This window comes from Patella vulgata, chromosome 5 (genome assembly GCF_932274485.2).
Source record: "Patella vulgata chromosome 5, xgPatVulg1.2, whole genome shotgun sequence".
Lineage (NCBI taxonomy): Eukaryota > Metazoa > Mollusca > Gastropoda > Patellidae > Patella > Patella vulgata.
In genome coordinates, this window is record NC_065883.2 from 73,364,904 (window position 1) to 73,383,143 (window position 18,240).

Below are 18,240 nucleotides of genomic sequence, written 5' to 3' on the forward strand. Positions count from 1 at the left end.
ATTTTTAAAGTTTGAGTCTTCTGTAAACACTGTTTCAGCATATTTTACGGGGTTAAACTAAAACATCACACCAACATATTGTGATATGTACAGGGCCCTTATTCACGAAAACTTAAACTAAGATACAATCGAAATTTTAAGAAATATTGCAATTAGATTGGCTGACTAATATCCAAATTGGATATATGCAAATTTATTTTACTGGTCAGCCAATCGAATTGCAGTATTTCTTAAAATTTCGATTGTATCTTAGTTTAAGTTTTCGTGAATAACGGCCCAGGTTTTATACAGATAGAATCTTAACTAATCCTAATAATTGTTGTAAATAAATAGAAGTTAGGGCCTACTATGTAAATTTGGGGGGGGGGTCCAAGTATATTCAGACCCCCTCCCCCCCAGAAAAACAATTGGGGGGCGGGGGTCGCCCCCCACATGTGTGACGCCCATGCATCCCCCCCCCCTTTTTTATGATAGTCAGCTAGCTTTTTTATATGCTTATACCTCTATAACTGCTTATACCTCTATAACAAGTTGCATATTAGGGTCGCATTTTCTACCTCATGGGTTTTCTCCGGGTTCTCTGGTTACCTCCCACTGCTAAAGACCCCTACGCGCATGTGAATTATTGAAATACAATTGAACCATATGTTAGTCTCAGAATTACCAATAGTTTGTGTGATTGGACCTCAATCTCTCTCTCTCTCTCTCTCTCTCTCTGGTGTGAGAAAAAAGATAAATTTTCATATACCAGAGAGAAACTAGAGGACCCAAGAAATGAAATAAAATGAAATAAAATGAAATGGGGTTTAACATCCTACTGTTCTGCTCCTATACTGGGCTAATGAAGACGGGCATACGCCATACAGTGTGTTATGAGGGAAATTTTGCCCAGGCAGTGGCGCTACGGCCTACTCTTATATCGAATTCCAACTGCCAAGGGATCTTTTACGTGCATGCCAATAAGTACACAGGACCTCGTTTTTTTTTTGTCCCATCCGAACGACTAGACAGCTGTCCTTGTCAGGCCCTCCGTCCTACATCACTGACAAGGGGAAACCACGCCGGAAAATCTGGATGAACTTTCTCCGCCAATGCAGGGATCAAACACCCGACCTCTAGATTAGCGAGCAAGCCACGTGATCCAAGAAAACCCCACAAGGTTGGACAGTCAACCCTACTCCTTGTCACATTCAAGCGACAATCAAACACCAGGCCACTTGACTTTATGATTTCACGCCCACCTTAATCCACTAGACCACCCCCACCCTATTTTTATATACCAGTAGGCTACTAATTTAAAATATGGAGACAGATTTATTATAATTGTTGTTTTACATATCACAGACGTTTACATAATATATAAAATATCACAGATACAGCTCACAGCACAAATAATATATAAAATATCACAGGTACAACTCACAGCACAAATAATATATAAAATATCACAGGTACAACTCACAGCACAATTAATATACATCAGATACACACTAGCACACTTCTTTATAAATTAGGCCCAAAATAAAAATACCTGTGTTTATGGTTATCCTACCAACTCTATTTTTTTAGAACGATAATTTCTGGGGGCGGGGTCTCATGTTCCAACCTGTCCAACCAAAAATATACTAATGTCCAAAAATATACTAATGTCCAAAAATATACTAATGTCCATAATTATACTAATGTCCAAAATATGCTTATGTCCAAAAATATACTAATGTCCAAAATATACTAATGTTCAAAAATATACTAATGTCCAAAATATACTAATGTCCAAAACTATACTAATGTCCAAAATATACTAATGTCCAAAAATATACTAATGTCCAAATATATTCCAAAATATATTAATGTCCAAAAATATACTAATGTCCAATGTCCAAAAATATACTTATGTCCAAAATAAATGTTACACACTAAAAATATGACTAAGTTTTTTTTTAGATTAAAAACATTTGATAAAACATTACTGAGCTTGTCTCTTGCGTCCAAACTCAACATTTCTAAGCAAATCAAATTGACCTTGTACTCAATTACCCATACAATGGAAAACGACTTTGGCTGATACAGCATGAAATGCACAGTGAATACTTTCTTTTGGACATTAGTTTATTAGTTTTAGTTCAGATTCTTTAGAAACAGACACCAATAACTTAGAACTCAATAATTGAATCACATATCACATCATTGAAGAGCCCCAGGGAAGAACGATCTAGGTCACTTTTTCAACAAACCCCAGTTAATGGCGCCATCTGGTAGCAAATTGTATAAGCTTTCTGTGGAACAATAAGTTTCAGGTAAAAACGACCGGAGTCACATCGAACCAAGGCCCTTCTGAAATGGCCTCCTGGACAAATACAAGTCCATCGTACCCTTTATTTAACCTTAATTTGCCTGAAAAGTTGACGTCAGTTGTACTGGTAATTGTGGTTTGTATTAAACATCATTTTGAAGTTGTTATTAAACCCACTTGTTGTTCTGTTCGCGTCAAACATTCTAGTCCAAAAGTCTCTTTTGCCTTCAACGTTCTTCCGCCTGGGCTCTTCAATTTTAATTACTTCTCTAAGGTAATAATGTTTTTATTCTATTCCATGTTTTTGAAATCAGTTTCACACAGAATAATATATAACTTGCAGAATAACTTCTATGCTCCTCAGATGTTCTTAGTTCCAGGAGAAAGGAATGCTGCCAGGGAAAATACACTTAAGTTGATATTAAAGTTTTAATGTTTATTTGGTGATCATAGATTTAGAACTATATGTGCATCCTGACTCATAGTATAAATTCAATGTACTTTATTCCTTAAGGAAGGGATGAGAATTCTCAGATGTTGTCAGGAAAATATAAAGATTGAATGTTTATTTGACATTACATAAAGGATTATCTCGCTGCGATCATAGATTTAGTACTATGTGTATCCTGACTACTTTGTTTACGATTGGTCCGCGTACTCTCTAAACTTGGTGCTATCGATGTACGTCGTCCCCGTAACATTTTGTCTGCTGGCATCGGAGTTCCAATAATACTTCCTTCTTCAATTTCCTGAAATAATGAGATTGAAATATCAGAGATTTGACCACATTCATAATACTTTTTACAGATTGCTTTGTGTTACTCTCATATCACCTGGCACTATCCTATCATTACTAAATGACCAGGGGAAGTATAGAAGGATTGAAACAGAGAGAGAGAGAGAGAAATGGGGTTTAACGTCCACTCGACACAAACTAGGTCATTTCGGGACTAACATATGGTTTAATTTTATTTACATAATTCGCTTGCGCGTAGGGGTCTTTAGCAGTGGGGGGAAACCGGAGGACCCGGAGAAAACCCACGAGGCTGGACAGGCGACCCTACTCCTTGCCACGTACAACCCGGGATTCGAAACCACGCCAGTCGACTCAATGACAGACTTTATGATACAGCGCGCGCACGCTAACCATTCAGCCATCCAACCCCCCAAACAAGCCAACAATTAAAAGCAGAGTCTTTACGTTCCAAAATGTCCGCCAATCAAATTGCTTATCGCTCCTTAGCCTAAGTAGAATATGCTCATTATCGAACTTAGTCAAGGTATCGATGTAATGAAACTATACACCAAGTTTCTTATCACTCTCACTTAACCAGAACTAAAGTTATCTTGCCCCAAAGCATCAACCAATCAAATTGCTTATCTCTGCTTACCCTCAGCAGAAAATGCTCATCTTCGAACTCCATCAAGGAATTCGCCTAATAAACACCTACACCAAGTTTGAACATTCTAGCTTAATTTAAAGCAGATTTATTGTGTCCCAAAAAGTATGACAGACGGACAGAGACAGACCGACCGACCCATTTTAATAGTCCCCTGCACACAAAATTTTTTTATTGAATGAATGCGAAAGAAATTAGTGCTAAATACACAAGATTAAATGTACAAAAATCAGCAATGACTTTAAGTACAAATATTAGAATTTATAAGAGACATTAAATTACATCTTGATTATATGTAGACAGACTTACCAGAATATAATCCAGTCTATTTGTAGCATTTAAAAGATAGAAATAATAATATGTATATTTACTACTACTTGTATACCAGACAGTAAAAAAAAGAGAGAGTGGGGGGGGGGGTAATGTCCGCTTGACACAAACTACATGGGTTTTTTTTTATTATTGGTAGGAAACGACACCGGGACTTGGCATCCTTGGAGAAACCCTTAGACTTGAACAGACAAACCTACTCCATGTCATCTGCAAACTCGAGTCCAACTCCAAACCCCAGCCGGTTAGGTCTAAATATTAAGACCATCTGCAGATTCCGTCATGGTCACAAGATGTAAACAGGGCTAGTGCTAACCCCAACCCTAGCCCTAATTCACAATCTCGTCAACAAATACATGCTCTAACTCTATTTACATCTTGACGAAATCTGCAGGTGGCCTTAATATTTAGAGCTGACAAACACTGCTACTTGACTCAATGACAGTGCGTGTGCAGTATCCAATGATATGTATATATAATTACTAAAACGATATATATATAACTACTACTATATAGCTAGATACATAAATATAACTATTAACTACCTGTATGCTAGCCAGAAAAATGTGTATGATGCCCAATCTGATTAAAGCACAGATCCTATTTCAATTCTTTAAATGATATCTAGAAACACGGTTAACTATTCATAACAAAACACAACACACGGTATATATGGATATAACTACTTCTCTGTTATTTAATAACCACGTTTATCATTAACTTGAAAAACTGACCTACCTGTGTTACGAAATACACTACCTCCATTCAACTGACAGTTTATCAACCTCAAGTCATCATAAATCTAATATTTTCAAACGAGCACCTCTGACCAAAACCACAAGACAATAAGGTCAAAACCTTTAAAACTTTGTATACTATAAAACTACCAGTGAAATTTTGTTAAAACCTTGTGTTTATATCATAATATAGGACTGTGTTGTTTTATATTATCAATATTATCCATTCTTTAAGTGATACACTTAGTGTTATATAACCCGTGTTCTAGTTGATGTGAGGGATTAGCCAATGAAATGGTCAGTGCGATGCATGGAACTGTGGGTATCCTGCTAGAAACATTAACGCTGATTGATTAATCAAATGTCTGATGTCATAGGGTCAAAAGTTGCTCGTATGACCCCTGACGTGACCTCCCACTACAACTGGTCAGATCTTCATGTAGTAGAGGCCATCGAAGTATAAAAACCGAAACGAAATATAGATCTGTGTTTTAATCAGATTGCATAATATGTTATCTATAAAGCAGTTTATATCATTTTAATGCTGGTCTTAATAATTCAAACTTCAAAGATACATTATGGGAGATTCGATAACGAGTTGGCAGTTTTCACTGTTATAGTTAAAAACTAGATAATGTAAAGGTAATTTTCTAAAAATTTCATTCAAATTGATCCACTATGAACCGAGAATTAAGCGTTTGAAATTTCCGCCTAGTCTCTATCAACATTACTAAAGTCAGTACGATAAACAGCATAGTCTCGATTATCCATTTAATCATTAAATCGTGAAGGAAAGTTATGCAGTAAATTGGCTCATAATCCACTTAAGATCGCGGGCTAGCGCCGCCATCTAGAGTTGATTATGGTCTGGATAAGTTAAATAATGTCTAATTAATAGTTTTTATAACATTTCAGGCCTAAAGAAATACCTGCAATCGGTAGATTTATCTCTTGCATAATGTATGTTTAATAGTTTACATAATATCTCTTTAAATGACAGTAAATGTTTCAGCTTGTATTTAATTTAAACATCTAGCTATCATAATCTTGGTCTACCAGAGCAATATCAGAGCTTTAACGTAATTTAAGAGTTCTGGGTATAGGCAGTCACAGATCCCAAAATAAACAACAAGGCTCTTCCATCTCCAGTGACAGGTAGAAACCACGACAGATTCTCAGCCAACACCAAGATCTAACAAAAGACCTCTTGGAAGTGAGCTAGCACTTTACACACAGAACTACTGGAGTCTCCATATTCCTGAAGCAATGGCCCAAGAAATCCCTCTCTGCCCATTGCTGGATTGGCTTCTGATACTTGAGCTTTTGTGGGAGTGTGTCTATTCTTCCTGTTCAATCAAATCTATCCCAAGTACAGCAACATGAAAGCCCTTCGTTTAATCTGGTGTCTTCCCTAAAACTTTGGACAGTGATTTAAGGTATTAAAAACGGTGAAAGTCTTGTTCGTCTCCATACAGTATTGTATCAATGTTGATAGCCTCGTTTGTCACGCAATTAGTTTGTCTGCAATATTCTGCTAGGCACTGGTAAATTTGGCATAATAAAATCGTGAGTCCTGACGTAACGTTATGGAAACATATTTGGTCCAATGTGGAGCCATGTTTAAAGCGTAATCAAATTGTTATGCAGTTAGCTATTGGTTGTTAATCGGACTATTGACCAGTCATAATTTGGAACAGAAATTTGCTTCCATTAAAGCAGTGTTTAGTGGGATTAGCTCTAATCAAACGAAACACCGCGGGGAGTATGTGGAGTCCCCCACCCTAGATTAAGTTTGTTTTATATACTATTGATTAACATCATGAATCATTTAGATCTTTGCTGACACAATATCTTTTTTTCCAGTGATTTATCTATCTTGAGGCAACATAGCCTGGTTGGTAATGCAACATAGCCTGGTTGGTAATACAACATAGCCTGCTTGGTAACACAACATAGCCTGGTTGGTAATGCAACATAGCCTCGTTGGTAATGCAACATAGCCTCGTTGGTAATGAACATAGCCTCGTTGGTAATAAAACATAGCCTTGTTGGTAATAAAACATAGCCTCGTTGGTAATGCAACATATAGCCTCGTTGGTAATGCAACATTGGATGGTAATGCAATATAGCCTGGTTGGTAATGCAACATAGCCTGGTTGGTAATGCAACATAGCCTGGTTGATAATATAACATAGCCTGGTTCGTAATGCAACATAGCCTGTTTGGTAATGCAACATAGCTGGCTTGGTAATGCAACGTAGACTGCTTGGTAATGCAACATCAACGTAGCCTGCTTGGTAATGCAACATAGCCTGCTTGGTAATGGTTGGTAATGCAACACATAGCCTGATTGGTAATACAACATAGCCTGGTTGGTAATGCAACATAGCCTGGTTGGTAACGCAACATAGCTTGGTTGGTAATGCAACATAGCTTGGTTGGTAATGCAACATAGTCTGGTTGGTAATGCAACATTGCCTGGTTAGTAATGCAACATAGCCTGGTTGGTAATTATACATAGCCTTGTTGGTAATGCAACATAGCCTGGTTGGTAATGCAACATAGACTGGTTGGTAATGCAACATAGCCTCGTTGGTAATGCAACATAGCCTCGTTGGAGCAGACATGCAATTTAACTACACTTCAAATATATAGGTGAAGATAATTATGCTAATAAAAATGGATGCCAGAAAGTATTCTACTAGCAAGGAGGTATATCACTACATGTAATCTTTTCAGATACAGAGTTGTTCTAATGGCAAGCACTTGCAACATTTCCGATTGACTAATCATAGGGCTGTCTAATTCAGATACAGAGTTCTAATGGCAAGCAATTGCAACATTTCCAAATGACTAATCATAGGGTTGTCTAATTCAGCCGCAAGCATCCTAATTGAGCAGCCCTACATTTGGACTCACCCACCAATTAATCTTATGTTACCACCAGACTTTCATCCGTTCGCTTAGACGATACAGACACAGGTCGATCTGTAGTCGTAGAAACGGATTGACTCTTATCAAAATCAGATTCCGTTGGCTGAAATTATTAGTAAATTCCAAAATATTTATTCACATATTAGGAAAAAATCATTTCCCAGACTATAGCAGAACCTTCTTTTGATTTTATTAGCAAATTCCAAAATATTTATTCAAATGTTAGGAAAAAATCATTCCCCAGACTGTAGCAAATTGTACAAATTCCTTATCGCTAACCGCCATTTCACACCAATATGAGAAACTGGTTTATTGACTTTCCATTAAATGTCTGACAAGGGGGAACCCACCAGAAAATTCTGATGAACTTTCTCAGTGAACACAGGGATCGCATACAGGAACTTCAGGTTAGCAAGCTAACATCCTATTAACTGAGCAACCGTGGTTCCCAACACCAATATGAGAGAGAGAAATGGGGTTTAACGCCACTTGACACAAACTAGGTCATTTCTGGACTAACACATGGTTCAATTTTATTTCAATAATTCGCTTGCGCGTAGGGGTCTTTTGCAGTGGGAGGAAATCGGAGGAACCAGAGAAAACCCAAGAGGTTGGACAGGTGACCCTACTCCTTGTCACGTACAACCATGCAATAGAAACCACGCCAGTTGACTCAATGACAGACCTTAGGATACAGCAGGCACATGCTAACCATTCGGCTATCCAACCCCCAAACACCAATATGAGTAAACTGGTTAGTTGACTTTTCTGTAAATGTTTTATAGAATCCTGATCTTTCAAAGGGGGTCACGGTGGCTAAGTGGGTAAGACGCTGACTCGCTAGCCTGGAGATCGGGTGTTCGATCCCTGCATTAGCCGAGAAAGTTCATCCAGATTTTCCGGCAAGGTTCCTCCTTGTCAGTGATGCAGGACAAAGGGCCTGATAAGGATGGGATAAAAAAAACTGAGGTCTCGTGTACACATTGGCATGCATGTAAAAGATCCCTTGACAGTTGCAATTCGATATAGAGTAGGCCGTAGTGCCACTGTCCGGGCAAAATTTCCCTCATAGCACACTGTATGGTGTATGCCTGTCTTCTTTAGCCCAGTTCGGAGCAGAACAGTAGGACGTTAAACCCCATTTCATTTCATTTCATTTCTGATCTTTCAGTATACATACCCTGAATTTAATACCATCTGCTAGAGATAGAGAGAATGCTGGTGTGGCACCTTCAGGAATCGCAGGCAGTTTCAGATTAGCAGACGGTATCTGATAATTTTCAATATTCTCCAATCTTTTCCTCAACATCTTCTGAATCTTTGTCACTGGTTAAAAAATAAAAATTCCAATCATTATTTAATGTGGACAATTAGTTTTTAAATTATTTTATCCTAATTTCATAAGGGGAGGTTGGGTGGCTAAATGGTTAACGCGTGCACGTTGGATCAGAAGGTCTGTAATTGAGTCAACTGGTGGGGTTTTTATGTTTCCCCACTTGTACGTGACAAGGACTAGGGTCGTCTGTCCAACCTTGTGGGTTTTCTTCTGGGTTCTCCGGTTTCCTCCCACTGTTAAAGACCCCAATGCCCAAGCGAATTACTGAAACATAACTGAACCATGTTAGTCCTGAAATGATCTAGTGTGTCGAGTGGACGTTAAACCCCATTTCTCTCTCTCTTTACAGAAAAGTTAATGTCAGTCCCTATGCACATTACCCGGATGAAAACAATTATGGTGGTGGATTTAGTTTGGGCAGCCATTTTGACAGAACTGATGACAGAACCGTCAAAGTTCTCAGTAATCCGTGTCACACCTGGCAGGTATTCTTCAGCAGGATGGTGGGCCCCAAGAAAACCAGTTGGCACAGAGCTACCTATAGCTAGACCAACCCCTGTCACGAACTGTCACTAGTGTCCTACCTGGTTTTTACACAAGTTGGGCCCAGAGCTACCCAGCCAGCCCCTGTCACAAACTGTCACTAGTGTCCTACCTGGTTTTTCCACAGGTTAAATCAAGAACAAATTGTTTCCTGTATTCTACCTGGGTTTTACACAGGTTAAATCAAGAATACATTGTTTCCCATATCTTACCTGGTTTTTATACAGGTTAAATCAAGAACAAATTGTTTCCCGTATCCTACCTGGTTTTTTATCCGGATTATCTGGTGGTTTATAATTCTTTTTAAAACCTGCCCAATACGGCAATAACTCTTTCAACACCATCATCTGAGCTTCGTCAAATATTGATGGATTTAATTCTTTACCATTCATATATCTCTGGGAACTTTTCATTATTTTCTGCTGAACATCATTTTGTACATCAACCTATAAAGTCATCAAAACTCATTTAAAAATACATTGTGGATACAATTTTTCAAAGATGCAAATTTGAATCCAAATATTCCAGACGAAAAGGCAAATCCAGAATTTCAGTCCATCAACGAAGCCATCTTACCAAAAATCCTACTGCTCCAAAAGTTATTAATATCGTTGTATCGTAACCATGAGCGTGTTGATCGCTGATTTTGCAAAATGCAAATTTAAATCCAAATATTCCAGATAAAGAAACAAATCCAGATTTTCAGTCCATAAATGAAGCCTACTGGCCTACTGGCCCAAAAGTTATTAATATCAATGAATCATAACCATTGGTGTGGTGGCCACTAATTTTGCAATATTTAAATCGTTAGGGTTGGGGTGAAGGCTTTCTTGGTATCCCCAGTGGTATCGTTTTGTTCTACTCCACTGACCTCTGGCGTGGTTTCGGTTCCCCGGTTGTACGTGACAAGGAGTAGGGTCCTCTGTCCATCCTCGTGGGTTTTTTCTTGGTCCTCCGGTTTCCTTCCAACTGATAAAGACAACTACACACAGGGGAATTATTGAAATAAAATTGAACCATGTGTTAGTCCCAAAATGACCTAGTTTGTGTCGAGTGTACCTTAACTCTCTCTCTCTTTCTCTCTTTTAGATTCATGTATGTATGTATCTATGTGTATGTATGTATGTATGTATGTATGTATGTATGTATGTATGTAAACAATACAATATTTGTGTTTGCCATTACCTGTAAACTGGGTGTATAAACAGATTCCAAAAAACAATCAATTATTGATTGGACTTTCCTCTTTAACATTTCATCGTCAGAGAAGGCATGACTACAATCCTACAATATAAACATTACATTTACAATATAAACATTACATCTACAATATAAACATTACAGTTACCATATAAACAATATAAACATTACATCTACAATATAAACATGTGATTAATTACTGCACTGTAATTCAGGCCTATTTAGCACTGGGAGGAAACCTGAGAATTTGGCTCAATGACTAGAACTTATTTTTCTCCAAAGTGATATCATAATATGTTCCTTTAACATAGGGCCGTATGTAGGATTTTAAAAGAGGGGGTGCAGCACGGTGGTGGGGCGCCATAGCCTCCACGTATGTGATATAAGAAAGTTTGGATCAGGGCAAACGAACCCATTGGGGTGTGGGCGCCCTTAAAACCGATCGACTGATCAGTGCCTTAAGAGCATTACTGTGTGATCATAATCAAGTGTATTATTTTATAATTGAAAGATTGTCAAAAAAAAATTGTTTTTTGGGATGGGGTGGGGGCGCCTTATTCTTCAGGGAGTGCAATGTACCCCCTGTGCCTCCGCTAGATACGGCCCTGCTTTAACACAAGATAAAGGGGGTCAACAATAAAAACGTTTTACCTTAAATTTCTGAACTTCAATATAAAAGAAGAGATCACGATCAACTAATGGCATATTATCTTCCTCTCCATGTTTGACTAGATAGGTATAGAAGTACAGCATCTCTATCGGTAGCTGACCAGACGCAGACTGACTCAGTGCCGATATAAACTCTGCCATATCGTTCTTCGTCGGTTGTGCTCGACCTGTCTGCTGAAAGGAATAAATCACATTTTAGATATCGGTTATGTTAGTTGTAATCTAAACAAAAATTCTGCTTAGATTATGGTTTATTGTATCTATTTTGCTAGATGTACGTATTCAAAATAAAAATAGGTTTGTGCACAAAATTTCTACAATTTTCAATATTTTTTTTTCTAAAAGGAATAAATTACTTTTTTATCACTTAATAATCCTAAATTTAGTGATTATGTAGAATTCATATATCCTGATGAGCTCGAAATTAAAAACACCACTGACAGTGACAATTACGCTTCCTACTTGGATCTGCGTCTCGATTTTGACAATTGCCATAAACTTAGTGTTAAATTGTACGATAAACGTGATGACTTTGACTTTCCGATTGTTAACTTTCCATTTATTAGTAGTAACATTCCAATATCACCAGCTTATGGAGTGTTTGCGTCTCAGCTAATTCGTTACGCGAGAGCTTGTTCCTTTTATTCTGATTTTTTAAGTAGATCGAGGCATTTGTCATCTAAGCTTCAACTACAAGGATACTTGCGCACTAAACTTATTAAAACCTTCAAAAAGTTTTATGGCCGTCATATTGACTTGATTAGTAAATATAACGCGTCTCTCTCGGCTATTATTCTAGATATATTTAATTGACACGTATACTATTACTATCTCCCAGATAATGTCTACTACATCGTTAACACAGTTCATTGCGTGCATTTTGCATACCAATAGTTCATTGGCCAATCAGGCTATTTTACAGACATTTCACCTAATAGTTTGGATGCAGCTATGGCAGGTGTGGCGCCAGGCAGGGCAAGCTTACTCTTCCGGACACCTGTTACCACTGTTTGTCGTGTATTTTGTACACGAGGAGCAGTCCATTTGCTGATTACACTATTTTGCTTGAATACACTATTTTGCATTTAACATTTTTTAGGACTTCGAATTCTGTCTTATGGTTTGGATTGTTCGTACTTGGTTTTATTTTATTTAGCTAGGTGTAACCTGAACAAAAATTCTGCTGAAATAAATAAATTTCTCTTAAATGGTTTATTGCAACTGTTTTGCTAGATGTAAGTATCTGAAATAAAAATATATTTATGTACAAAAATTCTACAGTTTTCAATATTTTTTTTCTATTTTAATTTGTTTTCCTGACAATTGCACTGTAATCCGTGTATCATTAAATCTTGTGTATGTAGCACTAATTTCTTTCACATTCGTTTAATATCAAATCTTTGTTTAAAAATTCATAAAAATCATTTAAACACATATTATGCAAGAGCTAAATCTGTCTATTGCAGGTCTTTCTTTAGGCCTGAAATGTTATCTAAATTATTAATTAGACATTAATTAACCTATCCAGACCATAATAAACTCTAGATGGCATAGCTAGCCTGTGATCTTTAGTGGGTAATGAGCCGATTTACTGCATAACTTTCTTTCATGATTTAACGATTAAATGGATAATCAAGACTATGCTGTTTATCGTACTGACTTTAGAAATGATGACCGAGGCTAGGCAGAAATTTCAATCGCTTAGTTCTCGGTTCATAGTGGATCAATCTGAATGAAATTTTCAGCAAATTGCGTTTACATTATCTAGTTTTTAACTATTAAAGTGAGAACTGCCAACTCATTATAGAGTCTCCCATAATGTATCTTTAAAATGACCCCAAATCATCTAATTTGTACTTGTTCCCAGTTTAAAGCTGACTGATTAATTTTGATAATGAGTTGTGAAAGAAATTAGTGCTAAATACACAAGATTAAATGATACCCGGATTACAGTGTTAGATTCTACACAATCCTACTGTTCTGGGCCCTTATTCACGAAAACTTAAAGATACATTATGTAAGATTAAGATAAAGAACTAGCCATTCTTGCTATAATAGTTCAAAAGTAGATGATGTAAAATGAATAATTTGAAAATTTCATTCAAATTACTCTATTGCAAGCGAAGATATTAGCCATTGAAGGTTTGACAGACGTGTGCAATAATTTCAACCACTGTACTGGTTGATCGAAGCTAACTCTCGGTCCTCCATATTTGATTAAATCAAAGTATCGCTGAACCATTCTAATCTATTTAATATCGGAGAAATCTGATGCCATCGAGAGTTGATTAAGGCCTGGATCAGTTAATTAATGTCTCATTAATACTTTAGAAAACATTTCAGGCCTAAAGAAAGACCTGCAATATGCAGATTTAGCTCTTGCATAATGCATGTTTAAATCTCTTAAAATCGATTGTAACTTAAAATTTGACCTTAACTTAAAGATACATTAGTTAATAGTTTAATAAAGAGTTGGTCATTATTGCTATAATACTTCAAAAATTGATGATGAAAAAAAGAAAATATTGAATTAGTAAAAATTACTGTTTAGTAATGTGGTTCTACTCCGTTTCACATCTGTCATACAAACAAAAATTAAATAAACATTTTCAATTTTATTCAATAGAAGCAGAATAAATACTTAACAAAATTCTCAAATTTTACTTAGTGTTTTCGACAAAAATCGTTGATTTAAGACTTAAAATGTCTGTCATCTAGCTTAGTGTCTACTGTTCTCAAGTGGAGCTAACTGTAGACCAACAGCCTAAGTTTAGTATGGCAAAGCAATAGATTGTAAACCTTTTTCCCAGCCCTACATATTATATTTTTAAAAGCATAAAGCACTTTTATAAATAAATCAAAGAATCTGTAATTGCACATATTATTAATATTTTAAAAGCATTTAAATCTCTACAACTAGGTATCGTAACCAAAATTTAAAGAACACCTTGGGTGTTTCTCGAAGCTAGAAAAAAGGAAATTATTAAAAGCATTTGAAAGTTCTTTAGATAGAGCAAACGTTCCAACATCTTTTAAGAAATTTAAAGTACCACTTGTGTTTGGCTCTTTAGACAGAGCAAGCCATTAGGAAATTCAAAGTAGGCCTTTCCCTTGCATTTTGCTCAAAGCCAGAAAAAAATAAGAAAATTATTAAAAACATTTATAGAGCAAGCGTTCCAGCACCCACTAAGATATCTGTATTAAAATTTATCCATTGTATTTTTCTTGAAGCCAGAAATGAAAAATATTATGTAAAGCAAGCATTCCATCACCCATTAATATATCTGTATTAAAGTTTATCCATCGTGTTTTTCTCAAAGCTAGAAATTAAAAATATTATGTAAAGCAAGCCTTCCAGTACCCATTAAGGAATCTCGGGTTAAATACCTTGCGCTTTCGTCGTTTGGTAGCTGATTTGGGCGTACTAGTTACAAGACTACTACCTGTTTCCTCTCTTGACGTAAGGATGGTCGGCTCCTAGTTCATAAGATGAGATCGAATAAATAAGATTGGACTAACAGATATATAATTATTCAAAGCTAGAGTAACGATCGACTTGTGCTGAAAATTAAGGATTAACTTCACTAAAATAGGAAATGGAAATGTTCTGCTATGACATTCGAATTGTCTCCACCTAGTACATGAGACAAGATAGAATAAATAAGATTGGAAAATAAAAAAAATGAAATGAAATGGAGTTTAACGTCCTATTGTTCTGCTCCTGACTAGGCTAAAGAAGACGGGCATACACCATACAGTGTGCTATGAGGGAAATTTTGCCCAGGCAGCAGCACTATGGCCTACTATTATATCGAATTCCAACTGCCAAGGGATCTTTTACGTGCACGCCAATGTGTACACAGGACCTCAGTTTTCCGTATCATCCGAATGACTATAGACAGCTGTACTTGTCAGGCCTCCATCCTGCACCACTGACAAGGTGAAACCGTGATGGAAAGTCCTGATAAACTTTCTCAGCCAATGCAGGATCTGACACGCAACGTCCAGGTTAGTGAGCCAGCGCCTTACGCACTTAGCCATCATGGCTCCCAAATAAGATTGGACTAACTCATATATTCAAAACTATAGTAAAGATCACCATGTGCTGAAAAGGAGCTAAATCGCTTATATTTGGGACCTGGAAATTGACATAAATGGGTCGCAAACGCATATAATGATTTTCATTCAATCGTTTTTTACGTTTTTACTCTAATGACATTCGATTTGTCTTCATCTAGCACACAAGACGAGATAAACTAAATAAGATTGGGCTAACTCATATCTTTTAAGCTAGAATCAAGATTAACATGTGCTGAAAATTAAAGATTAATTTCACTAGACTGTTCTGCTCCCACTGGGCTAATGAAGACGGGCACTAGGATAGGACATCATAAATACCACCATTTTACGTTTATAACATAATTGCATTATTAACAATGACCAATACACAAAGGCAGACTGGTCACATGACAATTAGACAATGCCAGATGTACTGGGACTGCTGGGTGAAAAATGAGTGGTTGAGCGCTGCTGCATGAAAAATCAGTTTTCTATTTTCTTGGATAGAAACATATTAATAGGTTACGTCTACTATCAGTAATGGGCTCGATAAAAAAAAACATCTTAAAAAATATTTTGTCTATTTTCTCAGATAGCAACATATTAATGCACGGACTTATAGACATTGGGTATAATTCATTTGTCTAAATCAGGGGGGTCAAACATGCGGCACCCGTGGGCTCCACATCCGGCCCGCCAAGAGTTCAAATGTGGCCCATGGAACAAATATTAACAAACTGACGTGTCGACAATTCTTAGAAACTAGCGGTTGAATTTATTTATTATTGTTTTCTGGTTTCAGTAAAACTCTGACCTCTGTACTGTATGTCATAGATATCTAAGTTGGCTAAACTGGTCCATTTCAAAGTACATGTATTGTATTGCATTATAATATGTAATGATTTTAGTCAAATCAATAAAATTTTCTTTATGTTGATATTTTTGTATATCTTCGGCCCTTTGATGTAAAATATTAGTTAATGTAACCCCTGAATCAAAATGAGTTTCACACCCCTGGTCTAAATATTAATGAACTGACTTAGCGACATTGGGTATAATTCATTTGTATAAATATTAATGAACTGTATATTGACCCTGTATATCACAAATATCACAGAAAATTTAAAATGAAACAAACATCATAATCAATAAACATATTTACAATATTGTATGGTGACAATAAAATTATAATTACAATATTTAGTATATATATTACAAAATATTACAATATGTTACAATATATAACATTATGTTACAATAAACACTATTAATAGCATATATTAGTATTAAAATGTGTTATAACAGAAGCCTGGAGGGATTATCATAACTGGTCATTATTATACATATTACATGTCTATTGTCAGTTGAAGGAACTGATATTGCATGTCACTTCATTTATTCCATATAGGGTATACTTGCTAATTATGGGCTACTATATGATCTTTGACAATATGCACACGAGAGAGAGAGAGAGAGAGAGAGAGAGAGGTCCGGTTGACACAAACTAGGTCATTTCAGGACTGACATATGGTTCGATTTTATTTCAGTAATTCACTATGGGTCTTTAGTGGTGGGAGGAAACCGGAGGACCTGGAGAAAACCCACCAGGTTGGACAGGCAACCCTTCTCCTTGCCACATACAAGGGGTATTCAAAACCACCCTGCTTGACTCAATGAGAGAGAGAGAGAGGTCCAGTCGACACATAATAGGTCATTTCAGGACTAACATATGGTTAGATTTTATTTCAATAATTCACTACTGCGTATGGGTCTTTCGTGGTAGGGGGAAATCGGAGGACCTGGAGAATACCCTCGTTAACGAATGAGTCAATCTGCATTATTGGATTAAACGTAAAATAAAAGGTTCAAACCTGTTAGTTAAATTTGACATAGTTTGAGTTTATAGAGCATCCACCAAGGGCAATAACTCATAAACAAATTAATATTAATTTCATTTCAATTAGAAAAAAACACAGCAACTGACAGATTGACATCCAACCAATCCATGGTCATTGTGGTAGACATTTAATGTGGGCCTCCACAGTGTTAACCAGCAGTTGCCAGGCAAGATACGCCCACATTTTGCAAGAGATGGATAGAGAACAAGCTAAAAACAAAAGCATTTTTCGTACAATCAGGGGCCGTAATCCATGAAGTTATGGTCCGATACATGCCAATATCGGAATGAACCAAGATCTTTGGGAGATAGACCTATATTTCAAGTTTCGTCAACATCGGATAAAATTTGCGACCTGTAGGGTGTCCACAAACGTCCAGACAGACAAGGGCAATGACAATATATATCCACATGAAAATGTCGGTGTATAAAAATATTAATTTGTTATAAATATATGTAACAATACATTCTGAAGCATTATGTAATGCAGGTCCTTACGTTTTCACCACACACACATATATATCTTATTGACAACATCAAACAGTACACGTCACACAAAATACACGGCATACCTCAACAGAAGGCATGTTCCCTCTCCTTGTATATTTATAATATTTGGACCCGACTCCGGGTTTTCTTGGAGTTTTGCTGACAGAATTAGCCAGTCTCGTGGATTCGTACACTCGAACTTTAACAGAATCAGTTGTTATCTTTCGTAAGATTTCTGGTGGTGGAGTTTTCTCCCCTTTCTCCTCTCCTTTCTGTTTTTCCGTAATTAATCAATTATTAACAAAAGTTAAATTTGAGAAATATGGTGATAAAAATTAAACATTTAAAATTTG

The 18,240-nt window shown here is 36.6% G+C and overlaps 1 protein-coding gene across 4 annotated transcripts in view; it reads right to left on the bottom strand.

Annotated features, from left to right (window-relative positions):
• Positions 1 to 1,294: 1,294 nt before the first annotated feature.
• LOC126822338 (uncharacterized) overlaps positions 1,295 to 18,240 on the bottom strand; it is a 50,035-nt gene continuing 33,089 nt past the window's right edge. Inside the window, exons 22-28 of one of the 4 annotated variants that reach the window (XM_050551174.2) lie at positions 14,830 to 14,919; positions 11,425 to 11,616; positions 10,759 to 10,857; positions 9,836 to 10,019; positions 8,875 to 9,020; positions 7,684 to 7,797; positions 2,904 to 3,042 (exon numbers count right to left, since the gene is read on the bottom strand). In XM_050551174.2, coding sequence (XP_050407131.1) covers positions 7,693 to 7,797; positions 8,875 to 9,020; positions 9,836 to 10,019; positions 10,759 to 10,857; positions 11,425 to 11,616; positions 14,830 to 14,919 — 816 coding nt within the window. In that variant the 3' untranslated portion in view covers positions 2,904 to 3,042; positions 7,684 to 7,692. Of the gene's footprint in view, positions 3,043 to 4,002; positions 4,019 to 7,679; positions 7,798 to 8,874; positions 9,021 to 9,835; positions 10,020 to 10,758; positions 10,858 to 11,424; positions 11,617 to 14,829; positions 14,920 to 18,240 lie in introns of all 4 variants that reach the window. The other 3 variants (XM_050551175.2, XM_050551176.2, XM_050551173.1) reach the window with 3 other exon arrangements.